Raw genomic sequence first — 26938 nt, 5'->3', positions numbered from 1 at the left:
CTGACCAATATGCACTTGAACATGCACTTTAGAACATGAGGTAGAGGGATAAGTATCATTTTGACTGAGACTGGAGAGTGACAAGAACAATGCCACCCCTCCTGTTTCTGTATGAGCTATGGCACAATAGAATGTCACTGGAGACTTTTAAAAACACTGACAGCCCTATTATTACAATTTCTGTTTCAGCATTGAACCCTGCCACCTCTCCTGTTTCTGAGTGAGCTATGGTACAATAAAATGTAACTGCAGATTTAGACAAAGACTGCCAGCCCTGTTATTTCTATTTCAGCAATGACAATTAGCAATGGAGCTCTCGTCTTTGTGTGTTACCTATATAACACCGTACAATTTGACTGCAAATTCAGAAGACCAAGCTTGCCAGCCCTAGTATTTGTATTTCAGCTATGACAATTAGCAATAGAACAATGGAGCTCTCCTCTTTGTGTGTAACCTATATAACATCGTACAATTTGACTACAAATTCAGAAGACCAAGCCTGTCAGCCCTAGTATTTGTATTTCAGCAATGACAATTACCAATGGAGCAATGGAGCTCTCCTCTTTGTGTGTTACCTATATAATACAGTACAATGTGACTGCAGATTTACAGCAAACCTGCCAGCCCTAGTATTTGTATTTGAGCAATGACAATTAGCAATGGAGCAATGGAACTCTCCTCTTTGTGTGTTACCTATATAACACTGTACATTTTGGGACCGCAAATTCAGAAGAGCAAGCCTGCCAGACCTATTATTAATTCTATTTCAGCAATGACAATTATCAATGGAGCAATGGAGCTCTCCTGAGTGTCACTGTAGACTTTGAAGAACACTGCTACCCCTCCCCTTTCTATTCTACCTATGACGCTGCCCAACTGCGCTACAGACCGTGTTACCCCTTCTGTGTCCCTCTGTGAAATGGCGCTAGATCGCCGAGCAGGGCGGCATTTATAGAATCCAAAACTCTCGGGATCCGACGACGTAGCAATGACGTTTTGCCTCGTTTTCTATTCCGAAAGCTTGCAAAAGTACCGAGCCGACTCGGATCTGCTAAGTTCGGGTGTGTTCGGTTTCTGATTTCTTCAGCCATCCAGTACTCATTTCTACCAAATTCTGCTCTGTGATGTACTGTACCACTATACACTGATCTGTGACACACTATACCACTATATACTGCTCCATGTTGTACCTTATGCTACTCTGTAATACAGTCTGCTAAACTGTAATGTCACAGTATATCCCATACTTGCCAACTCTCCCGGAATGTCCGGGAGACTCCTGAATTCCGGGTAGGTGTCCCAGACTTCCTGGAGAGAAGGCCGTTCTCCCACATCCTGCCCACTTCCTAGTCAAGAGGGCAGGATGGGAGCCTCCATGATGCGATTTGTGGGTGAATGCGTCATTATGACCCCTCCACAGGTGAAATGACGATTTCATGTCATTAGTTTGTGGGGACGGGGATAAAATGACGTGATTCGCCCCATCCCATCCCCCTCCGCCCTCACACTTCACCTCCCTCTGGGATCTGCCGGAGGGAAAGATTAAAAAACTGGTAAGTATGTTAATTCCCTATATAATGTTCTGTAAAGCTAGTGTTAACAGATCAGCCATGACAATCAATATCATGATTGCATTACTGTTACGAGCTGCGACGGCTCTGGGCACTGCCGCGACGCGCTCCCTGCTGTCTTCTGGCGTCATGACGACTGGGACGTCACTTCCGCTTTTCCCGGACCGTTGCTAAGGCAACGGCCAGGACGCTATTGTGAGGCAGCGCTGCGTCCCGGCATTCAGGGTAGCCGGGCGCGCGCGCTAATTTAAACTTTAGCCAGGTGGCTAATGTAGGACCTGCCCCCAGTTCCCTTCTATTGGTCAGTGCACAGTTATAAGGCAGGTAGAGGCAATCCTCCCATGCCGGTTATAGTTCCTGCTTGCTGCATACTAGCTTGCTGTATCCCTTGCTCTCTGTTCCATTTGGATTCTGATTATTGTTGCCGACCCTTGCCTGGATATCTTTGACTACGATTGATTGCCTGTGCCCCTTGATCTTTTGTCTGGACTCTTACTCTGCTGTTTTGCCTGTGACCTCTGACCTCGGCTTGTTTATTGGATACTCTGTTTGCTGCCGGCCCTCGACCCTTGCCTGGACTTCACTCTGCTTTCCTGGGTTCTCCCCAACCGGTACGCATCTCACAACCCTTTGTTAGTATGCAGCCAAGTCTGTCCCCACCACTAGGGGCAACAGTGTACACCAAACTTTCAGAGCAGACTCCGGGTTTTGCTGTACTGGTTTGAGGGGTTCCTAACAACAGCAGTTTTCTCCATTAAATGACCATTGCAAAATGCATCAAGGGCTTATTGCAGGAGAAATAAAAAATTTCAGTGGTAAATAAGAAAAATAGATCGCAGCAGAGGGGTCACTTTGTCGGGGGACTCCCAGAGTAGCCCCGGCATGATGCATTTCAGCTGTGCATAAATATTCATCATTGCGATGTGCAACAATGCATGTTAAGTGGCACCGCATTGTAATGATGCATATTCCCCATACTGTCTTATATCTTTCTGTACCATATATAACACAAGTTAACCCGTGCATGATACTCATGCATTCTAGTCAAATCAAGCTACTTAAGGTGTTAAAAAGGTTCTTGTCATGCATTTGGGCCATAGCCCAGGCCTCAACCACCAACCACTCCCCACTGTCACCCCCGGCAACCACCAACCACTCCCAACTGTCACTTCTCCTTCAAGAAATATATATATATATTTTTTAAATCTTTATAAACACTTTTAACAATTAACAAATTAAATTAACAAATTAAAAACATCTTAGTATACCTGAATTTTTTTTTACACACACACTGAGAATTTAGTAGGTCAGTGTATAACTCCGCCCAGCAGGTGGCGCTGCAGCTTGGTTTTATTTTTTCCACAGACAGACTAACACACGCCACTAGACATTTATATTATAGATAACATGTATCCGCACTTCATTCCATCCTAAATGCTGCTGCAAGACTAATCTTCCTCTCTCACCGCTCCACATCTGCTGCAACACTTTGCAAATCCCTACACTGGCTCCCTGTGTCCTCCAGAATCAAATTCAAATTACTCACCCTTACCTACAAAGCCCTCAACAACACTACCCCTGCATACAGCTCAAATCTCACATCAAATACTCTCCCTATTGCCTTATTAGATCTACCGCTGACCTGTGCCTTGTCTCGTCTCTGGTAACCACCTCTCACTCCCGCTTACAAGACTTCTCCCGTGCTGCTCCCCACTTATGGAATTCCCTACCACGCTCAATCAGACTTCAAATCTTTATATGCTCTTTGAAAACCCATCTCTTTTTTAGTGATGACCTTATCTCCGATAACACTATTCACACTAATGCACCCTCACAATTATCCCAATCTCCACTCTGAGCCACATTTGCTCCTCTTGTTTCAGCTGTGCCCTCTTCCACTTAGAATGTAAGCTCTTTAATGAGCAGGGTCTTTCATACCCTTTGTTTTCTTATCTGCATTTTGTCTACCTTGTATGTCCCTGTTTTATGTATGTACTGTTTTCCCTACTGTATGGTGCTACGGAGCACTATGGCGCCTTACACATCTAGGATAGTAATAATAATAATAATACCACTATCCAGGAGAACATACATTATGGCCACATACTATATACTTTGTGATTTTGTATTATACTCCAGAGCGGTTTGCATCATTTGAAACCTCAAATTGTTTGCAAAGCTGTGTAATGTTTTACATTAATTTATTGTACTGTTCTATAATATTCCTTTTTTTTTACAGAGTAAGCGCTGTATGTGTTTATATTCACTAGCACATCTCTGCTTTTATTACAATTGCTGTAATTGCTCTATTGATATTTATTTTGTTTGCTTTTTCCTTAGGTGTACAGAGAAGTCTTATGGATACAGGTGGTTACTGCTTTACTGAGGTACAAGCACCAACATAAAAAATATACAATAACTTGAATATATGTAAATGGAGTTAATATGTAGCAAGGTAACCACAGTCAGTTCATGCATGATAAAACTAGTTATATAATATTTGCTTTAAAGCATAAAGGGAATATTTAGCAGAAGGAGAAGAACCTTACTGCCGATGAAAACAGGTGTTTTGTATATACATAGGGCTAGTAATCGCATTACCCAAGATATAAAAACATTTTCTGTCTGCGATACCATTGTCGATAAAGTATTGTGGCGATACTTGTACTGCTGTCATACCTATTGTCATATCAGCATGGCAATAACATATCAAAACCATTATAAAAAGCTTTATTCTAAGAGTACATTTTTATTATAACTTAAATCATTTTAAAAATAAAATGCATTTTAAAGTAATTTAATCTATTTTTAGACTGTTCATTTATATTCGATTAGGGAATTGAAGCCCTGCACATCTGCAAAGGCTAGCCTAGCGAAGTAGTTATCCCTTACCACTCTGGCCCAGGCAGTTGCTTCAATGAGATTCTATTCATAAGTGCTAGTGATAACTGAAAAAAAACAGACTTGCCACGATGACCCCCACCATACACTTTTATATGAAACAAGTTTAGTTTAGAAAAATATTTGGTCATAAAAATAAGTATGTAGCACTTCAGGCGGTAAATTTACCAAGCTGCGGGTTTGAAAAAGTGGAGATGTTGCCTATAGCAACCAATTAGATTCTAGCTGTCATTATGTAGAATGTCCTAAATGAATGATAACTAGAATCTGATTGGTTGCTATAGGCAACATCTCCACTTTTTCAAACACACAACTTGATAAATTTAGCCTTGTGGCTGCAAAATAAATCCATAAGCATACCAAGAGTAAATCAAAGGGATCAGGATCAGAAAGGAAAGGAAATTACAAAGGAAGAAAAAACAAGCATTCTGCCAAGGATCACACAAATTAGACACTGCCATGCAGACAATTACTTATCTATGTGTACACAGAAAATCATGCCCAACTGTGCAATGAAAGGGAATATTTTAGATACTGATAGGAAGTCAGGATTATGGCTGGGATGGATTTATTTAAATCTCCCAGCCTACATAAAGTACACAGATGTAGGTTGCTCCCTAATCAAGATCTGAGTAAAATCTTTCAGGATGGGATGATTCAACCAGCAGATGTACCCCTGTCCTGCTTATCTCTTATAGAGATCTATTTACTATTATGTGGCGGTAACTTAGGTTTCACGCTGAATTGATAATAATTAATAATTATAAAAAGTTTAAAATAAATAAAAAATAAAATGATGCTAGGATTCTTTTTAGAAAAAATGCTTTACTTAAATAAAGCATTTTTTCAGTCAGCATCTTGTGCTATCGCCATCCTGAGATGGCAGTAGCGATATGAATATTGCAGCGGTTAATCCATTAATACCCGTCAAATGCAACACAGCATCCTCTGCGTATTTTAAACCCTATACCTTTATGAATACACTTTCCAGTTTATTATTTAATTTTGTAGGTATGTAGATGTACAGAAAAGAAAGTAAACTTGTGAATAATATGCAGGTAGGGTGGCGTACAACACAAACATGTCAGGTCACCTGAAGATTGCTAAATATAGTAACAGTAATATAATGAAGTGATACAATAACATTGCAGGCCAAACCTAAACAAAAAAAAAATGTTTTATTTCTTAAATAATGATGTCTCCATGCAAGACATTGTTAGATTTTTTTGGTTCTCTCACTGTTTAATATTATATAAGATTGTTTTTTTTATTGTTAAAGAGAATAAGAATATCCAAAACAAAAGCCTGTCTTCATGACAGCAAACATAAAGAAGGATCTTATCAGAAGCACATGAGTACAGAACAATGCGCGTAGAGTCACAGTCATGCCATTGTTTCAGTTCAGACTGACAAACCACAAGGACACACTGACCACTCTTCATGGCTAATGTGCCCTATAGTGTTATATCTACCTGGGCATGTGTCAGACAGCAAGATGAATACACAAAAAGATTGACAAATGGAGGTGAATACCTTAGATTACACCATACTTACCAACTTTTCAGGAGAGGTTTCCGGGAGAGGTGGGTGTGATGGGGGCGGGGGCTCCAAAATGCGCGTCATTATGGGCCCGCCCCCCGTGACGTAATGACGCAATCGCGTCATTTGACAGCGGGGGGCGGGGCCAAACACCGCAATTCACCGGGGATCGCGGTGTTTGGGAGCTAATTCTGCCCACTTCACTAGGAAGTGGGCACTTTCTAGTGAAGTGGGCAGATCCGGGATATTGCCACACTCGCCCGGGAGACTCTCGCAAACTGCGGGAGTCTCCCGGACATTCCGGGAGAGTTGGCAAGTATGGATTACACATAATGTTTGTAGTGATGATAATGATGTTTGTATCACACATAGTTAAAAAAAAATGTAATAGTCTGGCAATGCTTTAGTGCGGGGGACTAAAACAAATCTACAAATTATTCTACCTAGCATAAACTTAAACATATTCAAAAGCTAAAATAGCAAAGCAGTCGTTTTAAAAACATATTGGTGCAAAAAAGTTGCAAAAGCAGAGCAGGCTATGGGATAGAACATTTTTATTTAAAATACACAGCTAGGGTTAATAATTGTCACCTTATTCCATCTACAGTAATAAGTGCAGCAATCATGATAGTTGATAGATCAGCTCAAAACAATTGTCTTGGGCAGCATAAGCTGGAAACTATGTAGACTGGTACATAGTTGAATTAAGAATTGTGCTACAATAGCCCAGTCATAATGTATGTGGGTGTCACTCACCGGACTATGAGTGCCTCTAGTTTTAGACATGGGTCTCTCTCTCTCTTGCCGGCGCCTGTCTTGCGCCGCGGCCGTCCGCCATCTTGACCAAAGGATTGCGCATGTGCAAGACCCACGGACGGTTAAAACCTTGTTCCTAGTCTCATTGGATAATTAATCACCTCTCACTATTTAAGGCACCTGTTGCCCTATTACCTTTGCCTGTTCTTGGTCCTCATTCAATTGAGACACCGAGGAGTTTTCTCTCCACATCAGTGGTAATACCTGCCAGCCGCAGACCGCTCCATGATACATTGTATCTTACCTGCGCCTGGACAAGTCTTCTCTCCACATCAGTGGTAATACCTGCCAGCTGCAGACCGCTCCATGCTACCTTGTATCGTATCTGCACCTGGACAAGTCTTCTCTGCACATCAGTGGTAATACCTGCCAGCCGCAGACCGCTCCATGCTACATTGTATCTTACCTGCACCTGGACAAATCTTCTCTGCACATCAGTGGTAATACCTGCCAGCCGCAGACCGCTTCATGCTACCTTGTATCGTATCTGCACCTGGACAAGTCTTCTCTCCACATCAGTGGTAATACCTGCCAGCCGCAGACCGCTCCATGCTACATTGTATCGTATCTGCACCTGGACAAGTCTTCTCTCCACATCAGTGGTAATACCTGCCAGCTGCAGACCGCTCCATGCTACATTGTATCGTATCTGCACCTGGACAAGTCTTCTCTCCACATTAGTGGTAATACCTGCCAGCCACAGACCGCTCAATGCTACCTTGTATCGTATCTGCACCTGGACAAGTCTTCTCTCCACATCAGTGGTAATACCTGCCAGCCGCAGACCGCTCCATGCTACATTGTATCTTACCTGCACCTGGACAAGTCTTCTCTGCACATCAGTGGTAATACCTGCCAGCTGCAGACCGCTCCATGCTACATTGTATCTTACCTGCACCTTGACAAGTCTTCTCTGCACATCAGTGGTAATACCTGCCAGCCGCAGACCGCTCCATGCTACATTGTATCTTACCTGCGCCTGGACAAGTCTTCTCTCCACATCAGTGGTAATACCTGCCAGCTGCAGACCGCTTCAGGCTACCTTGTACTCTACCTATCTCTGGACAAGTCTTTACTTCATGCCAGCGGTAACACCTGTCAGGTGCAGCTTACTCTACTACTTTGCATGTTACCTATTTTTGGGACTAAAGTCTAGAGTTTCTCGGGAGTATAGCTGCGAGTCGCTGACTCTCCTATTACATTGTTGATTGACTGTTTGCATAGACTTTCTCCAGTTGTGAAGTATTTGCCTGCTGTATGCTACCTGCGTGCTAGCACTTTGGAACTCTCTCTCCTCCTTTTATTACTATTCATCATTCTGCCGTACTACCATTGTTTCCACTGGTCAGAGACTATGCATATATATCATTGACATTCCTTCTTCCATCCAGTTTGTATAGTTTCGTATATTCACCACACTCCCCAGAGGGCTGCGACCTGCACAGTGGCAGCCGCTAAAACAATACTTCCATGCGGGAGTTCCTGGAGAAGACCAGCCACTGTGTTAGACTCCGCGCCTCTGGTAAGTAAAGCTACACCTGGTGAATTCTGGGTAAAACTCCTAGTGCCCGTGACAGTGGGTCATTGGTCTGAACGGAGACAGGAATGGTATTAGCTCTGTTTGTATATTAAACTAGGTTTATAATGAGATATGACAGGTACAACATAGAACCAAGCATGGACAATGTATAAATGGCTTATTGACATATATAAAGCTAAGTCTCTCCTTTTGAGTAATGAATGGATTTGTATTTAATGTTGCATGTATGACACATTTCAGATAGTCATGAGAGCTCTGATAAAATTATTATCATTATTATTATTATAATCGTTTATTTGTATGTGCCACAGATTCTGTAGTGCCTGACATAGTAGTACAAAATACAAATATAGCATACATGACAACAGTAGACATAACAAGCACATGGGTACAGAGCAGAATAATAAATGCATGGATGCAATTAACAGAACAAATCACATAACTTTACAATTCAGCATCAAACATGACAGGGACAAACAAGGCAGACAGATTGGACAGATGTGAGACATTGGGTAGAGGACCCAGTCCGTGAGAGTATAGATTCTATAGGGAGGGGGTAGTGTGAAACACTAGGAACTAAATGGACATTAAGTTTAACAGTCCAGGTGGGAAGCAGGTAGATTCTAAACAGTCGAACTGCCTGGAGGCTGGGTTGAAGTGGCAATAGAGTAGTTTGAAATAGGACAGGATATTGGGCTGGGAGGAAAGTATTAAAGGTATTGAAATTTAGAAGCTGTGGTATGGAAAATGTAATAGTACAGTAAGTGAATGGAATTTGATAGTTTTACAATGAAGGCAGTAGGAAAAGTGGCGGTATGGCATACCACCGTATATACCCCCATTTTGACCACTGGTCCACCTGTAACAGTGGTATCAGGTAGAATGTTCTCCATTTTACCTCTGGTCGAACTCCGGTATAACTCTGAATTATGCTATATTAATCCTAACACACATGCCACTAACATATTTTGAACTAAATACACTAGATATGCAGCCAACACTAGCTTGCAGCCACTACACACTGATTATGGTTAATCAGCCCCAAATAATCTCCCATAACAGAGGCTAGCAATAAAAGTCTTAAACAAAGAAATAGTGAAATAACAGCATACCATGTATTAAAAAAAAATAGGGTATGAATAATTTTAGGAAAGAGAAAAAAAGAATGTTCTCTTATAATGGGGGCAGTCTTTAGTTCACCACTGATAATTGTAATGTTATGTTAAAATCATAATTGTTCATTATTAATCCTTTAAAAAATAAATTATTACCATCCACATATGTGTTTCTGATCAGCGAAATATGTTAAAAATAAGAATACAGACGATAACTGAATATAGACAGGAAAGGGTGTATTAAAATGTAATTGTACAACAAAAGACCTCTTTGCTTCAAAGAAACATATGGTTGTTCCTTTTAATCTGATGATTATTTTTTATCACTTTATTAGTTGGTTATTTATTTTATGCACAAGTATATTTTACAGCCATATTGAGTTCATTGGTTCTAAATGTCAGACACCCAAAATATCTCAGTAGTGTTTATTAAATTATGTTTCAATCATGGGTGTCACGAGTTTGACTGATGTCAAATCATGTATTCATGTTACGACAACTAGTGCGGCATAAACTTATGGAACTGGTAGAAGAGGTCTTCACCTTTAGCAGCCGCCTTTCCCGTAGAGACTGGTTATGCTCACAGGTATTTAGATGCCCCCAGGTGTTAAACTCAAAGTAGTATAAGTTTATACTCACACGGCTGCGTACAGGTACAGAAGATGACACACGGAACAGAGGCAGGCCAGCGATCTGCAGATTGGACGGAGGACCAGAGAGGTGTCAGGTATCAGCACAGTCAGCGTCACAGGCAACGGTTCAGAATCCGGGGACAGGCAAAGGATCTGGATCACAGGCAATGGTTCAGAGTCCGGGTACAGGCAATATGTCAAGGTCACAGGCAATGGTTCAGATTCAGGAGACAGGCAATAGGTCAAGGGCACAGGCTAAGGCTCAGAATCCAGGGACAGGCAATAGGTTATACACAGGTAATTAATCCAAAGGTTCACACCAGACAGAAGCTAAGGAGCAGGCTAGACACAGCAAGACTGGAACTATAACCGGCAGGGAGGCTAAGCTCTCCCTGCCCTATATACAACTACTGACCAATGGCAAGCAAGGAGGAAACCAGCCCACTAATGAGCCCCAGGAGGTGAATAATATTATAAATGATCCTTATAAATGATGTTTTGCGCACGCGCCTGGCTGCCCCTAAAGCCGGGATGCAGCGTTGTATAGATAGAGTGTTCTGACAGTTATCTAGGCAATGGCTGGGGTGAAACAGGAAGTGACGTCCCGGTCATCATGGAGATGGCCGGGGCGCTTCTTGTTGGGCACTGAGGCACCGCCGCGGCTCATAACCATTCATTTGGCATATATAGATATTCAATCATGTATTCATACAATGTATTTAGAGCTGTATTATGTAGATTTTATTTTTCACAATCCAGTTGTTTTCTCATAGGATGTGTCTACTTGACTATTATGAGATGATTAGCTTATATTAATTTCCTCACATAATACTTATTCTGTATTGACTGTATTGGCAAGGATGTTATATATGTTATAACATCCTTGCTGGTGATGACAGCAAGGATGTTATAACATATAATATTAATATATGTATTACAGTAATATTTATTAGATAAAAACTAGTGCCCTTGGACAAGTTACTTTGTTGCCTCATGCACCAAAATCTAGATTATTCGCTTTTTTTGACCTGGATAATTGTGCACAACAAAGTGTTTGTACATCACTGAATGAAAATTATATGTAGTATATAAAATGTAAGAAACAATAAGTACATTTAAAAGAATTTGTCAAGGAAGAGAAAGGAAGTTTCTTTTGAGATTGTAGTAAACCCTGTCATTATTGGAGTATTGTACAGCAACATGTTGAAATTTTACGTGAATATTTGGAGAGGGGATACAACAAGATTTACTTCCAGGACTTTTACATCTTTTAATTGATTAGGATCACTCACACAGCATGGGCTGCATATCTTTTCCGTTGGGGAATACTGTATGTGGTGTTAAGTTCGATTTATTGGTATTACCCTAGCTATTTTTTGAACTTTCATTGTTCTAAGTTTATGGCTATGAAAAGAAAATGATATATTTACATAACTTTCTCTCTAGCATTGTAGGTTCTGGATCAATCATTGGCTTTGCTGTGTTTCAAAATTCCATGAAACTACCAGAGGTAAGAATCTTTTAAGCATAATGAATGGTTGGTAATATATGCAATCGGTAATATTTTCACATACAAGTCTCAAAGGAATGTCCAGCTTTGTGATCATTTTTTGTTAGGGGTTAAAGTATTTATTTTGCACATGTATCCTTATGCAACAGTCGATTAGAATCACTCTATAGAAGATTTAACCTAATGTGTACTTTTTGGATCTGATTCAGCACCTTTGAGGGACAGGTATATGCAGTCTTCTATATACACACAGCAAATTTGCAAACAGGCGCCAATCATCTATAAATCCACCAAAATATAAAATCAATAATAAAAAATCAATAATAAAAAGTCCAGAAAAAGTATATATAAGAATAAAGGAAGTCCTATGTTCCAAAAGGCACAGTTATGGAATCTTCTGATCAAGTCGAATATTTCAATATTCCTCATAGGTCATACATGTAAAAGAGAAGGAGAAAAAAACATAGTGCAATCCACATATATACCAAAAATGTAACGCGTCCAACGCGTTTCGGCTCATCTAGAGCCTTTCTCAAGGTATGTACCGAAACGCGTTGGCCGACGGGAGATTTGTGACGTCAGACGTGAGACCTGCAGTAGGAAGTGTTCCTGTTTCCGTTGATCGGGTGGTTATTACTGGCAGAACGGAGTTTTGTAGTGAGTTTCCCGGGACTTGACTCACTACATTTATGCACCATCAGACACGCTTTTTGCTCTTCTGAGCACGCATTTTTTCTTTTATTGGAGTTCGATTTAATCGAGGGAAACTCTACATTATTGGATCGATATTTGTGAAGAACTACATCTCGGGTATGATTTGGGTTTGACCACACTATCTGTCCGGTATTATCGAGTGATATTATATATTAGAGGACGACGAATCTGAAGAGTTACATCTTGCATACAGGCTTGTTTCACTATACTATTTGGTGAGTGCGCAACCCTGAGGGGTTAAGTTTAACCCATCATCACGTGAGGTGTTCCCGTTTATCTATTATTGCATGGAGTACATAGGGATTTTTCTCCTCCATCTACATTTTTGGTATATATGTGGATTGCACTATGTTTTTTCTCCTTCTCTTTTACATGTATGACCTATGAGGAATATTGAAATATTCGACTTGATCAGAAGATTCCATAACTGTGCCTTTTGGAACATAGGACTTCCTTTATACTTATATATACTTTTTCTGGACTTTTTATTATTGATTTTTTATTATTGATTTTATATTTTGGTGGATTTATAGATGATTGGCGCCTGTTTGCAAATTTGCTGTGTGTATATATATATTTGATAGGGATTGGTGTTTCCTATATAGTTTGCTACAGGCAGCCTTTTTTGATTTGATACATTGCTTTGCGCCGTGGACTTAGTCATCTTTGATTTGTTATATGCAGTCTTCTGTCTACGCCCACCAGCTTCGTCAAGTCACAAAATGACGACAGCCTTGAGCTGACTAGAGTAAATGATAGCGAGCGGTAGGTGTAGGGAGAGGACAACCTGTACACTGTGGGGTCCGGGGACCAGGATAAAACACTTTACAACATATAAGAAAATAATGTAACACGGACTGGAATGTATTACATGGTTATAACCACATTACAAATCCGGTATTTGAGTTGACCTACGGTTTCTTTCTGATACCGATTGTGAAACCCAGAGGCACAAGGTTTTTCTGATGGAGTTTCTCCTGGAGATTCCAAAACTTTGTCTGACACCATTTTAGACTTGCACGTTCATTGGGTGATCAATACAACTACTGAAATTTCCCTAGGAGCATCCAGTTGAGTGATCATCTTTTTTTTTTATTTTTGTACAAATCTCTCATCCAGTCTGTTAGTGGCTGGGTGGTACGGAGCTTGAATAAAGTATTTAATTTCATTCTCCCTCTTCAATTTCTGGAAATCATCCAAAATGATTTATGGTCCATTATCTCTGCATATCTGCTCTGGGAACCCATATCTGGAGAATATTGTTCTCAAGACAGTAATTTTTTCAGATGTAGTAGATTCTAGATCTTGTGGACATCAGGAAATTTGGAATGCACATCCCCTGCAATTAGAAACAAATGGTCCATGAATGGGGAGGCACAGTTGATATGCACATGTTGACAGGGGGATGAGGCACATTCGCATATATGAACTGGAGTTGGTGGAGATCTGTTTCAGTCTCTTGGCATTCTTCATAACGTTTAAGGTTTCAATTTGACCATAAATTCCCGGACACCACACCTAGGTCCTAGCCAGACTTTTCATTTTCATGGTATTAAAATGACCATCATTCAATCTTTCCTCACCATGTTATGACGTTTGGGTGGTGCTACAACTCTTGAACTGCATTAGTGTCACTTGGAAAACCAATAGCTGATCTCTCTCTGTCTGAGAACCCAGGATATATGAGGTTACCATGTTTCAGTCTTCCGCTACCATTCCTTAGCATATGTGAATGGACTGCTCCTGTTCCATGGAGTGAGGCATCACACACCAAGGCTTGCCTGAAGTAATCATCTTTTTGGTTTATAGTTTCATGGATACAATACAGTCAACAAGTTAGGAAGAAATTTATGATAATAATTCAACAGACCAACTGGGTCTGTGGTGTTTGTAGCCCTGTCTTGTGCAGGCCCTGCTTGTCAATCACATGGTTGCAATAAGAATTTTTTTTCTTATATAATTTATATTTGACCCTAGGTCCATATTCACATAATCTGCCAAGGAGGTTTTTTCAGGTAATTTGCGTCATCTTTATCATCGTTGCCAGTCATCATGATATCATCAATGATAGCACTGTGCGCTTTGTATACATTGTTCTTTGTCAAATGGCTGGGCCAGATACAATTCCAAAAACAATATGGTTTTGAAATAAGCCCTTGTACATGTTGATTGTCAAGTATTTGTTTGAAAGGTTGTAGTTTGTTACACCAGATCAATTTTTGTAAAGCAATCTCTCCCGCCATAGCAAAAAAAAATGTCTTCTGTGAAATACATGGTTAATAATTGTTTATAAATCTCCACAAATATGAGCACTCTCAATCTTCCTTTTTTTTAGCACTATAATGGGTAATAATGGGTGTGGCCCATTCACTATACTCCAAGTGTGACAGATTTTAATAGTTTCACCTCAAACCTTGGTCATATAGCATAAGGCACCGATTGGGCCTTAAGAAATTTTGGAGTAGCTGCTTCATCCAGTTCAATGCTGGCCTTAATTTTTTTAATATTTCTATACCTTTTTGAAATTAATTGATCATCTGCCATTACCTGTTTCAGACTCTCCACAAGAGCAATACCTCTTAGTTGTTTTGACATTGATGTTTTTAGCGTCTTAATGGCAAATCCAGGTAAATTTTTCTTAATCATTCATGACCAAGCAAATCTGGTCCACCGCACTGTAACATCAAAAGGAGACATTTTTCTCTGGTGTACATCTTCAGCAATACAGATTTTTGCCGTAATAGAATCTTGATAATCAGTCTCGGATACTCCTTTGCATTAATTGCTGACAGGGTTAAACCATTGTCTAGCTCCATTTTTAACTTCACTACCGTCCACTTCAGGAGTAACCCATTTTATTTGGCAGTCTGCCGCTATAATGCTTTGGAGAGGTCCTTCTCTATTATATGACTGTCAGTGGAGTTCGATACAGTCTCAGTCACCTTGTGTACATGGAACATTTTACATTAGTCGTGGGGATTTGTTTGTACGTCCATTTTCCTTGCATATCTGTGCATGCCCAGGAACGCACATTATGCCAATGAACACAATTACATGCAATTAATTTCTGAATGCACATGGCACTTTCAACTGTCTAAGACTTGAGAGGGGGAATAGGGAGGGAAGTAGCGAACTAACGTAGGCCATGTACAGCAAGAGTGTTCTGACTAGAGATGCTTACTGACCCCCGTGTTTTGTTTTTGTTTTTGGTTTTGGATCTGGATTACCTTCGTGTTTTGGTTTTGGTTTTGCAAAACCGCCCTTGTGAGTTTTGGTTTTGGTTTTGTTTGCTTTTGTTTTGCAATTTGTTAAAAAAATTACATTTATTTGTGCTAAAATAACATAATTTAGGTATTATTTTGTAGCTACATTATTATTAACCTCAGTAACACTAATTTCCAGTAATTTTTTATTCAATTTTGACCACCTCCTAGGTCACAATATGATTTTCATACACTTGAAATGAAAAATGGTTGCAGTTCTTGCCAGTGATAACAAAAAGGCCATTGTCATGCCTGGGCATAAGACCAAAAATCCACCTCTTAAGTGTGGAATTATTTTTACACAAATCCTGGCAAGAGTTGTCTATCCATTTGTAGCGTTTTTAAAGCCACACTCAGTAGAGGTAGGGACCTTAACCATCTGGGATCCTCATCCATGTTTCGTCATTTTTCAGCGAGTTCTTGGAAAACTTTTGGGAAAATCAGAAACTTAGGTTAAAAAAAATAACAACAAGCAGTCCAGCATTATCTACCTCCCTTCTCTCATCTACATCCCAGCACCTGCAATCTACCCCCCCCCCCCAACACCTTCATAATCAATATCCCCTGAACCAACAATTGCCAGTTAAACAATCCTTTGCAAGAGGAAGCAAGATTGAAAGCTGTCACCCAGTCGCAAAGCGGATCACAGACGCCCTGGGTACTATGCTAGTGTTAGATCTGCCTCCAATGTCCACTATTAATACAGTTGGTTTAAGACATTTAATTGAGTTGTTCTGTCCCTGTTAGCAAATGTCATCACTATACCATTTTACTAGAAAAGCTAATTTTCTCCTGTACTGGAAAGTTCCTAAAAATTTGATTATTGGGCGACAAAATGGCATTCTACCCACTGTACACTTAACCACAGATATGTGGACAAGCGGAACTGGGCAAACTAAAGATTATATGACTGTGAAAGCCCACTGGGTTGGTCATTCGCCTTCCCCAGAATGAACAGCAGCAGTATGTACCCAGGTATGTCACATTTTTGAGATGTAGGCTACTCTGTGTATCAGCAGCTTCAGTAAGAGGCATACAGTTGACAATCTGTTCCAAAAACTAAGGGATGTCATTGAAAGATGGCTAATCCTGCTTGGACTCTTCTGAGGATATGTCATTTCTGATTACGAGCCCAATATTGGTCAAGCATTACAGCGGGGTTGAATTCCATCACATTTCCTGTTTTGCACACACTATCAATTTGGTGTTACAGAACTTTTTAGAAATGATATGCAGGAGATGCTGTTTGTGTCCAGAAACATTTAGGGTCAATTTCTGGTTTCTGCAACAACATGTAGGAGATTGCAGCAGCTGCAAGAAGACTAGCATTTGAGGGGAATATACTTTAGTCCAGTGAAGTAGTTACCTGTGTAGAAAGTGCAGACACGGTTAGCTTGAGTCAAGTCATTGCCTTAATAATACATTTTGAAAAGGTGCTACAGAAAATTATAGTGTGAAATAAAACAAAGTAAATGTGCTAACTATATTTTAATTGTAGATTAAATACTTAATTTTCTTCGCAAGGATCCCAGACTTATCAACATATGGTTTGGACATCTTCTCCTTCAGTTTCTCTGGCAACTGCTTGTTGTAAAAAAAATTGCTTTCCCAAGACACCCAGTGGTGATGCAGATGAGTCCGCACAACATTTTGATATTTGCTCTGCTGTAAAAGAAATGTCCAAAAACCGTGACAGCTCTGTCCTAAAATCAACTAGTAATTCCATTTGGAAGGCCATTATCGGCATTTACATCATACTACACAGACTTCTATGATGGTGGGATGAATTAGTATTGTTTGAGGAAGATTATCAATAAACCCTGCCACCTCTCCTGTTTCGGAGTGAGCTATGGTACAATAAAATGTAACTGCAGATTTAGACCAAGACTGTCAGCCCTATTATTTCTATTTCAGCAATTACAATTAGCAATGGAGCAATGGAGCTCTTCTCTTTGGGTGTTACCTATATAATGCAGCACAATTTGCCTGCAAATTCTACAGACAAGCCTGCTTGTCTTCCTCTTCATCAATGACTCTTAGCAATTTAGCACTCGTCTTTGGGTGTATATTACACCCAAACATTATTAGTGCAAAATATGAAAAATACAGTTTAATCCCTGATAGGCCCTCCACCATCCTTTGCATGTTAAGAGTAGGATTGGTTGGAGTTATGGTCAAGGTCACACATTTTTTTGACAAATCCTTCAAACCAGCCCAGATATCAAACTGTTGTGGTCTGCCACCTGAGTCATCCCTGCTTGTGTTTGGAAAGTGCAAATTGGTGCCAGAACCTTACGTGCCAGAACTGCTGCCACTGGTGCCACCCTGCTGCCTCTGGTGCAGGACTTACACAATCAACCGCATCATCATCAGCGCCCTCCTCGGATACCCAAATCTCCCCCTCATCCTCTTCTAAATACAAAGTGTCATCATCACTTGGTGTATCACCGGCTACACTCAGGCTGTTCAGGCACACATCAGCAGATCTGCTGAAAGGGCCCCTCTTTATGGGTACACTAACAGAATGCTCACGATTAGACATCCCACTGTTGGATGGACTCCCCACAGGGATTGGTGTCATTTGTGATTCAGAGCAAATATTATACTCTAATGCCTTACTGTTATCTTGCAGCTCGGCTTTGACGCGTAACAGTAGTTGTGCACCACTTGTAGGCTCGGTAACATTTTTTGATCTGCCACTAATAGACAAAGGTGAAGGCCTCATTCTCTCTTTGCCACTGCGTGTATAGAAAGGCATGTTAGCAATTTTTTTTTTATCCTCAGTTACACTTCTTTTGCGCTTCAACACAGTAAAATTTTATTGGGTGTGTGTGTTTTTGACTGATTTCAAAAGACTGTGTAGTTTGACATCGCCTTTCCCAGATGACATACTGGGAACACTACCATCAGGACTGGTGACAGAACCTGGTTGCTGATTCTGCTCATATGTGGACTGCTTTGAATCCATTATGAGCCCAAAGCACTTGTAGTGCTACAAATTGTTTTTGACACTGCTGCAAAATAGGACTTTTTTGACAGCCAGATACATTTCTGCAAAAGAATGGGAGACACCCCAACAGCAAATGGGAGTGCTAAATATATTTTATTTACACTGCTGCAAAATAGTACTTTTTTCACAGCCAGATAAATTTCTGCAAAAGAATGGGGGACACCCCAAAAGCAAATGGAAGTGCTAAATATATTGTTTTTACAGTGCTGCAAAATAGTACTTTTTTCACAGCCAGAAAAATTTCAGCTAAAGAATGGGGGACACCCCAACAGCACTTGGAGTGCCAGAAACTGAACAAAAACCCTCCTCTCTTCTCCTCTTACTGCTGTAACAACTGGTATTAAGCTTTCAATGGTATTGAATACAATCACTGTCCCTGCGCTGATATAGCCAGTGTGACCTAACCCTGCTTTCTCCCTCTGTCAAATGGCGATGGATTGCTGTGGAGGCTGGTATTTATGCTTTTCAAAACTCGCGAGATCCGAGCTCAGAAAAACTGAATACGTCACGATGACATTTTGCCTCGATTTAGAAACCGAACGGGCGGGAGAGTACCGAGCCTGCTCGGCTCGGTACTCGGATGCCCTAAATTTGGTGGGATTCGGATCTCGGGGAACCGAGCCCGCCCATCTCTAGTTCTGACGCAGATGTGGTCAATTTAAGTCCTGTGTTTCTCATAAGTACGCTTGTTTTTATCTGTATAATTTGCAGCTACATAAAGAAAATGGAAGTTGGTCAAATCAATTTATAGGCTATATCAGGTGCATGAAAGGGTGGGGTTATCCTAAAAGGAACAAACACAGACAAATACCCCCAGCACACTGCTATTGCCAGCAACAGATCTGCTATTTCTACTGTAGATAAAAATGCAAAAGTCTTAGTTGCACACATTTGCAAATGTATGTTAAAGCCACCCACCACTCCATGGTGCTTTTGCTAATAGGGTGGTCCTACTCTAAACAATGAGAGTCCCATATATTTGGGCCATACATATGTGTTTTTAAATTGAGAGCTAACTTACCAAAGAGGCACCCCAGAAGCCTCCAAATAGCAATCCAATGCCAGCACTCCCCCTCAGCTACTGACATCAACATGCCTCTCAGACAAATTAAGAAAATGGAAGTTGCTCAAATCAATTAATAGGCTATATCAGGTGCATGAAAGGGTGGGGTTATCCTAAAAGGAACAAACACAGACAAATACTCCCAGCACACTGCTATAGCCAGCAACAGATCTGCTATTTCTACTGTAGATAAAAATGCAAAAGTCTTAGTTGCACACATTTGCAAATGTATGTTGAAGCCACCCACCACTCCACGGTGTTTTTGCTAAAAGGGTGGTCCTACTCTAAACAATGAGAGTCCCATATATTTGGGTCATTTGGGCCATTTGCAGCCACTACAAGGCAGGTGTAAATGCAGACAGATACTGATGTCTGACACAACATGTAGTCTTTGAATTAAAAAGTACTTTTGTTCATGTCAATAGCTATCACAGTACAACTGTATGCTACTGAGATTGAACTATAATACATACATTGTATTCACAGTACACATTGAACATTATCTTTATGCAATTAATGTAAAAAAATGTTTATTTTAAACAAAAATGGGTACTTTCTTGTTATCGGGTGCCATTTTTTAGTTTATGCCATTTTTTAAATTTAATTTCTGGAGACCTGAAAATTTGAATTGCATCCAAAAGTGACTCGAATATGTTGTCTTCCAATCTCCGAATGAATTCCTTTGACTCTCTGAGTATGGACATCAGTGTCAGGATCGACAAAATTGTAGCGATAATTTACTTTGAAATGTTGAAATCCGGCTTTTTCCAGTTCTTCCGTCCTGTAAGAGCGCCAACTATTCGAGTAAATTATAGAGCCTCTATCGATATTGTCCAAAATTGAAGTCATTAATGTTTCCGCACTGCGATCATTCACTTTTACTAAAAAGTACTTGTGCGTCTCCCGACAGAGTCCTCCAAAGATCCACTGCTGAGGAAGCACTTGGCCGGCATTGTTCTTAGGCTTACTGAACAAGCTCTCCTTCGCCTCCTTCGCCTGGCTGTCGATTGAGGTACTCGGCGCAGATTTCTCGCATGTATTTGTTCCAATCGACGGTTGTATTTTTGATCATGCCCAATTCCTCTTTGCATAACTTGATGTCAATTCCTTGGCCCAGCAATAGAAGAAGTGAACGGCTGTCACGAATGGTAGACGACTGTCGGTGAACCAGATTTCCCTGGTGGACGTTGACCTTTTTTCGAAAAGTATATTTTCTACAATTCCAGAAAATACATGAACCAAAGTAGAGCTTGATTTCACGATTTCTTTGAAACAGCATCCTAGCTGCCAGTATTCCTTTCCTTTGCAAAAATGCCACCGCTTCTCTTTCGGTAGAGTGAATAAATTAATTTTTAAATTATGTTTTCGTTGTTTTTTTTTTTAAATGGCTTCAGATAACAGTAAAGTTTTAAATGTCGGTTGAATTTTTTTTTTCAAATAATTTAAAAAAATAGTCATTTTTTCAAATCGCTCCATATAACAGGAAAGTACCAAATGGGGACAGTATTTAAAAAAACATTTCTGTAAATAATTGTACTGTTTAGAGTATAAATTACAGATTCAATTGGCCACATTACTGACAAAAGTAACGCGGCCAGCGCACCATTACCATTATTACGGTAGTAGTGCAGATTATTACCGTTTGTACGGTAATGTTTAACGCTGAAATCCAGGTTATAATTACTGTATTACCGGTAATGGTGCGCTGGCCGCGTTACTTTTGACAGTAACGCGGCAAATTGAATCTTCCCCTAAGAGTTCTGTTTAAGTAGAGAGTTCTTCTTTTACGCTAAACATGTTTTTTTTATATAGCTTTTATTATACTTACCCATTGTCACGAGCCGCGGCGGTACTCACAGCCGCCGCGGCTCGCTTCCTGTAGGTCCCAACGTCCCGGCCGTCACCATGACGACCGGGACGTCATTTCCTTCCAACTCCCGACCGTTGCCAAGGCAACGGTCGGACGCTTCCTCAGCGCCGTGTCCTGGCAGCCAGGCGCGCATGCGCTCTAGGGACAATCAGGCAGATTTAGCCTGTGGCTGAATTAGCAGGCATTAGCCTGCAGGTGTGGATTTCAGTGCTAAGCCCTGATTGGTCTTGCTAGGTGCTGGCAATTAGCCTACAAGTGTGGCCTTATCTAGGGGCAGGTTCTGATTGGTTATGGGTTGTATTTAAGGCAATGAGGTCTGCTGCCTCATTGCCGGTTATAGCTTCTGTGCTCCAGTCTGCTGACCTGCTTGCTCCAGTTCCTGTTCCTGTATCTACGTTTTGACTTCCCGTGTATGACCCTTGGCTTCGTATTTGACTTCGCTTGTGTTTCCTGTGACCCTGATCCTTGGCTCGTTTACCCGTTCTGTTACTTTGCCTGTGACCTCTGACCTCAGCTTGCTCATCGTTTCTGTTACCTGCTGCCTACCTTTTGACCTCTGCGTGGACCTGACTCTTCTTGCCTGGGTTCTCCCCAGCCGGTACACACTTCACGACCCTCTGTCAGTCTGCAGCCCAGTCTGTCCCCACCATCAGGGGCTCCAGTGAACACCTGACTGGCAGAGTAGACTCCGGGTTGTGTTGTGCCGGCTGGAGGGGTTCCTAACATTATAACCGGCCCACTCACGGAGACAAGATTAGGATGGATACAAGTGGATCCACACCGTCTCCAGCACAAACTCTAGCAGGCCACGTTGAGTCCTTGTATCAGATGATGCAGGGATTGGCTGAGCGTATGTCTGTTCAAGAAGAAGCCACAAAAGCTTCACAACCGACTCCAGGTCCCATCTGTGAACCCAAAATGAACTTACCAGATCGGTTCTCCGGAAATAGAACCCTGTTTCGGAACTTCAGGGAGAGCTGCAAGCTCTATTTTCGGATGAGACCTCGCTCCTCCGGTTCAGAGCAGCAAAGAGTTGGGATTATTATTTCCCTTCTACAGGGTGACCCCCAGTCCTGGGCGTTTTCTTTGCCGCAGACCAGTCCGGCCATGCAGTCCGTAGACTCCTTCTTCGAGGCACTGGGTCTACTGTATGATGACCCGGATCGAGTGGCCTCCGCGGAAGCTCATCTACGGTCCTTGAAACAAGGCCGACGGTCGGCAGAAGAATACTGCGCTGAATTCCGTAGATGGTCACCTGATAGTGGATGGAACGACCCTGCCTTACGGAGTCAGTTCCGTCTCGGCCTATCTGAACAGATTAAAGATTCTTTGGTGCAATACCCGTCTCCTAGTTCTCTGGAGGATCTGATGCACCTCTCCATTAAAATTGACAGGAGATATAAGGAGCGGAAAACTGAAAAGGAAGCATCATCACCTCCATTCGCCTTCGTTCCTGTTTCCCAGGATGGTGAGGAGCCTATGCAATTAGGAGCATATCGTCTCTCTTCGGAAGAGAGAGACAGGAGACGTTCGCAAGGTCTATGTCTATACTGTGGCATAAAAGGCCACTTCTCCCGTTCTTGCCCAAATAAGTCGGGAAAAGACCATGCCTAGGGAATGAGGGGAAAGTTCACCTAGGTCTGCAAATTATCTCCCCGAAAAATGCTGTATTAATCCCTGCACAGCTCACCTTCCGGGCTCGCTCTGTGGACCTGTCGGCCTTCATTGATAGCGGAGCTGCAGGCAACTTCCTTGATATTGGGTTTGCCCGCTCTGCCGGAATTCCGATGGTAAAACTCAACTCTGCCATTACTGTCTGTGGCTTAGACGGAGGTCCGTTGCCTGGTGGCAAGATTTCCTGGGAGACCCCGCCACTACAGTTGAAGATCGGAGCTCTCCATTCTGAGTCAATCACCTTCTTCCTGATCGATTGTTCGTCGGTTCCTATGATCTTGGGCCACCCATGGCTTTCCTGTCATAACCCTGTCATAGACTGGGTAAAAGGAGAGATTGTCAAGTGGAGTACTTATTGTACACAGTCTTGTTTGTCACTGTCTCTGCGTATGATTCAGCCTATTCCGGAGCGGCTTCCCTCACAGTATCATGAATTCTGGGACGTGTTCTCCAAGAAGGCTGCTGATACCTTACCGCCACATCGTGACTTTGACTGTGCCATCGAACTTATTCCTGGTTCCAAGTTACCTAAGGGGCGTTTGTATTCCCTTTCTGCTCCAGAAACAAAATCCATGCAGGAGTATATCGATGAAAACCTGGAGAGAGGCTTCATCAGGCCATCTAAGTCTCCCGTAGGAGCGGGATGCTTCTTTGTATCAAAAAAAGACGGAGGGTTAAGACCTTGTATTGACTACCGGGGATTGAATCATATCACAGTCAAGAACACCTATCCCCTTCCGCTCATCTCGGTTTTGTTTGATCAGCTAAGAGGGGCCACTGTCTTCACTAAAATCGACCTTCGCGGAGCATATAATCTCATCCGTATCAAAGAAGGAGATGAGTGGAAGACGGCATTCAATTCGCACTCTGGCCACTTCGAGTATCTGGTCATGCCGTTTGGCCTTAGTAATGCACCTGCAGTGTTCCAGGACTTGATCAATGAAGTTCTTCGGGAATTCCTTGGTTGTTTCGTGGTCGTCTATTTAGATGATATCCTCATCTATTCCAGATCTTTGCCCGCCCATCAGACTCACGTCAAACAAGTTCTACAGAAATTACGAGAGAACCACCTGTACGCTAAGCTGGAAAAGTGTGAGTTCGAGGTACAGAGAGTATCCTTTTTAGGCTATGTAATCTCTTCTGAGGGATTCTCCATGGATCCAGCTAAGGTCCAGGCTATTCTGGATTGGGTGCAACCCAACAATCTTAAGGCGGTGCAGAGGTTCCTGGGCTTCTCCAATTATTATAGGAGATTCATTCGGAACTTTGCCGACATTGTGGCTCCCATTGTCGCTCTGACCCGTAAAGGAATGGATCCAACTAATTGGTCGTCCCAAGCAGTAGCCTCATTCGAAAGCCTGAAAAGGGCCTTTGTCTCCGCTCAGGTCCTCAGACATCCGGATCCAGCTAGGACATTTATTCTTGAGGTCGACGCCTCTGACATCGGTGCCGGTGCCATCCTATCGCAGAAGGATCCTCATACTAATCGTCTGCACCCATGTGCTTATTTCTCCCGTCAGTTCTCTTCAGCGGAGGCCAACTATGATGTCGGTAATAGAGAACTATTGGCAATCAAATGGGCCTTCGAGGAGTGGCGGCATTGGTTGGAGGGTGCTTCACATCAGATCTCTGTCATTACCGATCACAAGAATTTACAATATATACAGTCAGCCAAACGTTTAAATCCCAGACAGGCCCGGTGGGCGTTATTCTTTACCCGGTTTAACTTCCTGATCACCTACCGACCAGGCTCCAAAAATGTCCGGGCAGATGCCCTTTCCAGAAGTTTCTCGGCACACCACATTCCAGTCACTATCCCAGAGCCGATTATTCCCCCTTCTGTAATCCATGCCGGGTTGACCCAAGATCTGAGTATCACACTTCAGAGATTCCAGAAATTAGCCCCTGATACTACTCCGGAGCGACGTCTCTTTGTTCCAGTCCATCTAAGGAAGGCGGTTATTGCAGAGGCGCATAACAGTAGGGTTGCAGGGCATCCTGGAATTTTCAAGACGTTAGAAATCCTTTCCCGTACAGTCTGGTGGCCATCTATGTCTGCTGACGTCAGGAGTTATATCCTCTCATGTGAGGTTTGTGCCAGAAACAAAGTTCCTAGGATCCGCCCAATAGGCCAGTTAGTTCCTTTGGCACCACCTGCAAAACCATGGACCCACTTGTCCATGGACTTTATAGTGGATCTACCACCTTCTGCAGGACACAATACCATTTGGGTCGTGGTAGACCGGTTCAGTAAGATGTCCCATTTCGTTCCCTTACCCAGACTGCCTACAGCTCGGGATTTGGCCGTCTTATTCATTCAACATATTTTCCGGCTCCATGGACTCCCTACTGACATAGTTTCCGATCGGGGTTCCCAGTTCATAGCGCAATTCTGGAGATCTTTCTGTACCCTCCTCGGAATCAAGGTTAGTTTATCATCCGCATATCACCCTCAGTCCAATGGGCAGACTGAAAGAGTTAACCAGTCCTTGGAAAATTTTTTGCGATGCTACACGTCAGAGTTCCATGATAATTGGTCTTCCTTGTTACCCTGGGCAGAATTCGCCTGTAACAATTCCTGTCATTCATCTACTAAAACTTCTCCGTTTTTCTGCAATTATGGTTTTCACCCCAGATCTAACTCCCTGTATTCACTTAACCCAGTTGGTGTCCAGGAGATCCGTTCCACTGCAAGAGATCTCAGAGTTATCTGGAGGAAAGTACAGGCATCTCTGAAACAGGCTTCAGTTGTCGCAAAAAATTTTTCGGATCGCCACCGTACCATCTGCTCCTTCAAGGTGGGCCAGAGAGTGTGGCTGTCTACAAAAAACATTAAACTCAGACAGCCTTGCAAAAAGTTAGGTCCCAAGTTCATCGGCCCGTTCCTTATCATCAAGCAGGTTAATTCTGTTGCATTTAGGTTAAGAATTCCGGGCTCATTGAGAATTCCCAACACATTTCACTGTTCTCTGTTGAAGCCGGTATTATATCCTACTCAAATCCAGTCTTCAAATTTGCCTGAGAGAAAATCAAACAGATCACCAAGATACGTTGTTCAGAAGATCTTGGATTCCAAAAAAGTGCAAGGTCAGGTGCACTTCCTAGTGCAGTGGAGGAATCGTGGGTTAGAAGAACGGTCTTGGATCCCACGGAGACAACTCGATGCTCCTAAACAGTTGAAGGAGTTCTTTAAAAAATTTCCAAGGAAACCGGGATGTCGGGGTTCCTTAACCCCTCCTCAAGGGGGGGGTACTGTCACGAGCCGCGGCGGTACTCACAGCCGCCGCGGCTCGCTTCCTGTAGGTCCCAACGTCCCGGCCGTCACCATGACGACCGGGACGTCATTTCCTTCCAACTCCCGACCGTTGCCAAGGCAACGGTCGGACGCTTCCTCAGCGCCGTGTCCTGGCAGCCAGGCGCGCATGCGCTCTAGGGACAATCAGGCAGATTTAGCCTGTGGCTGAATTAGCAGGCATTAGCCTGCAGGTGTGGATTTCAGTGCTAAGCCCTGATTGGTCTTGCTAGGTGCTGGCAATTAGCCTACAAGTGTGGCCTTATCTAGGGGCAGGTTCTGATTGGTTATGGGTTGTATTTAAGGCAATGAGGTCTGCTGCCTCATTGCCGGTTATAGCTTCTGTGCTCCAGTCTGCTGACCTGCTTGCTCCAGTTCCTGTTCCTGTATCTACGTTTTGACTTCCCGTGTATGACCCTTGGCTTCGT

At 42.2% G+C, this 26938-nt stretch overlaps 1 protein-coding gene across 1 annotated transcript in view; it reads left to right on the top strand.

Moving 5' to 3' along the window:
• The window catches only part of TMEM116 (transmembrane protein 116), a 75904-nt gene that overhangs the window by 10773 nt on the left and 38193 nt on the right, over window positions 1-26938 (top strand). The window contains exons 2-3 of the mRNA XM_075178486.1: window positions 3912-3958; window positions 11561-11624. Of these exons, the coding sequence (XP_075034587.1) occupies window positions 3912-3958; window positions 11561-11624 (111 nt within the window). The remainder of the gene's footprint in view (window positions 1-3911; window positions 3959-11560; window positions 11625-26938) is intronic.

This window comes from Mixophyes fleayi, chromosome 1 (genome assembly GCF_038048845.1).
Source record: "Mixophyes fleayi isolate aMixFle1 chromosome 1, aMixFle1.hap1, whole genome shotgun sequence".
Classification (NCBI taxonomy): Eukaryota; Metazoa; Chordata; class Amphibia; order Anura; family Limnodynastidae; genus Mixophyes; species Mixophyes fleayi.
Note: the sequence above shows the minus strand (reverse complement) of the source record. Positions and strands in the feature narration are given on the sequence as shown.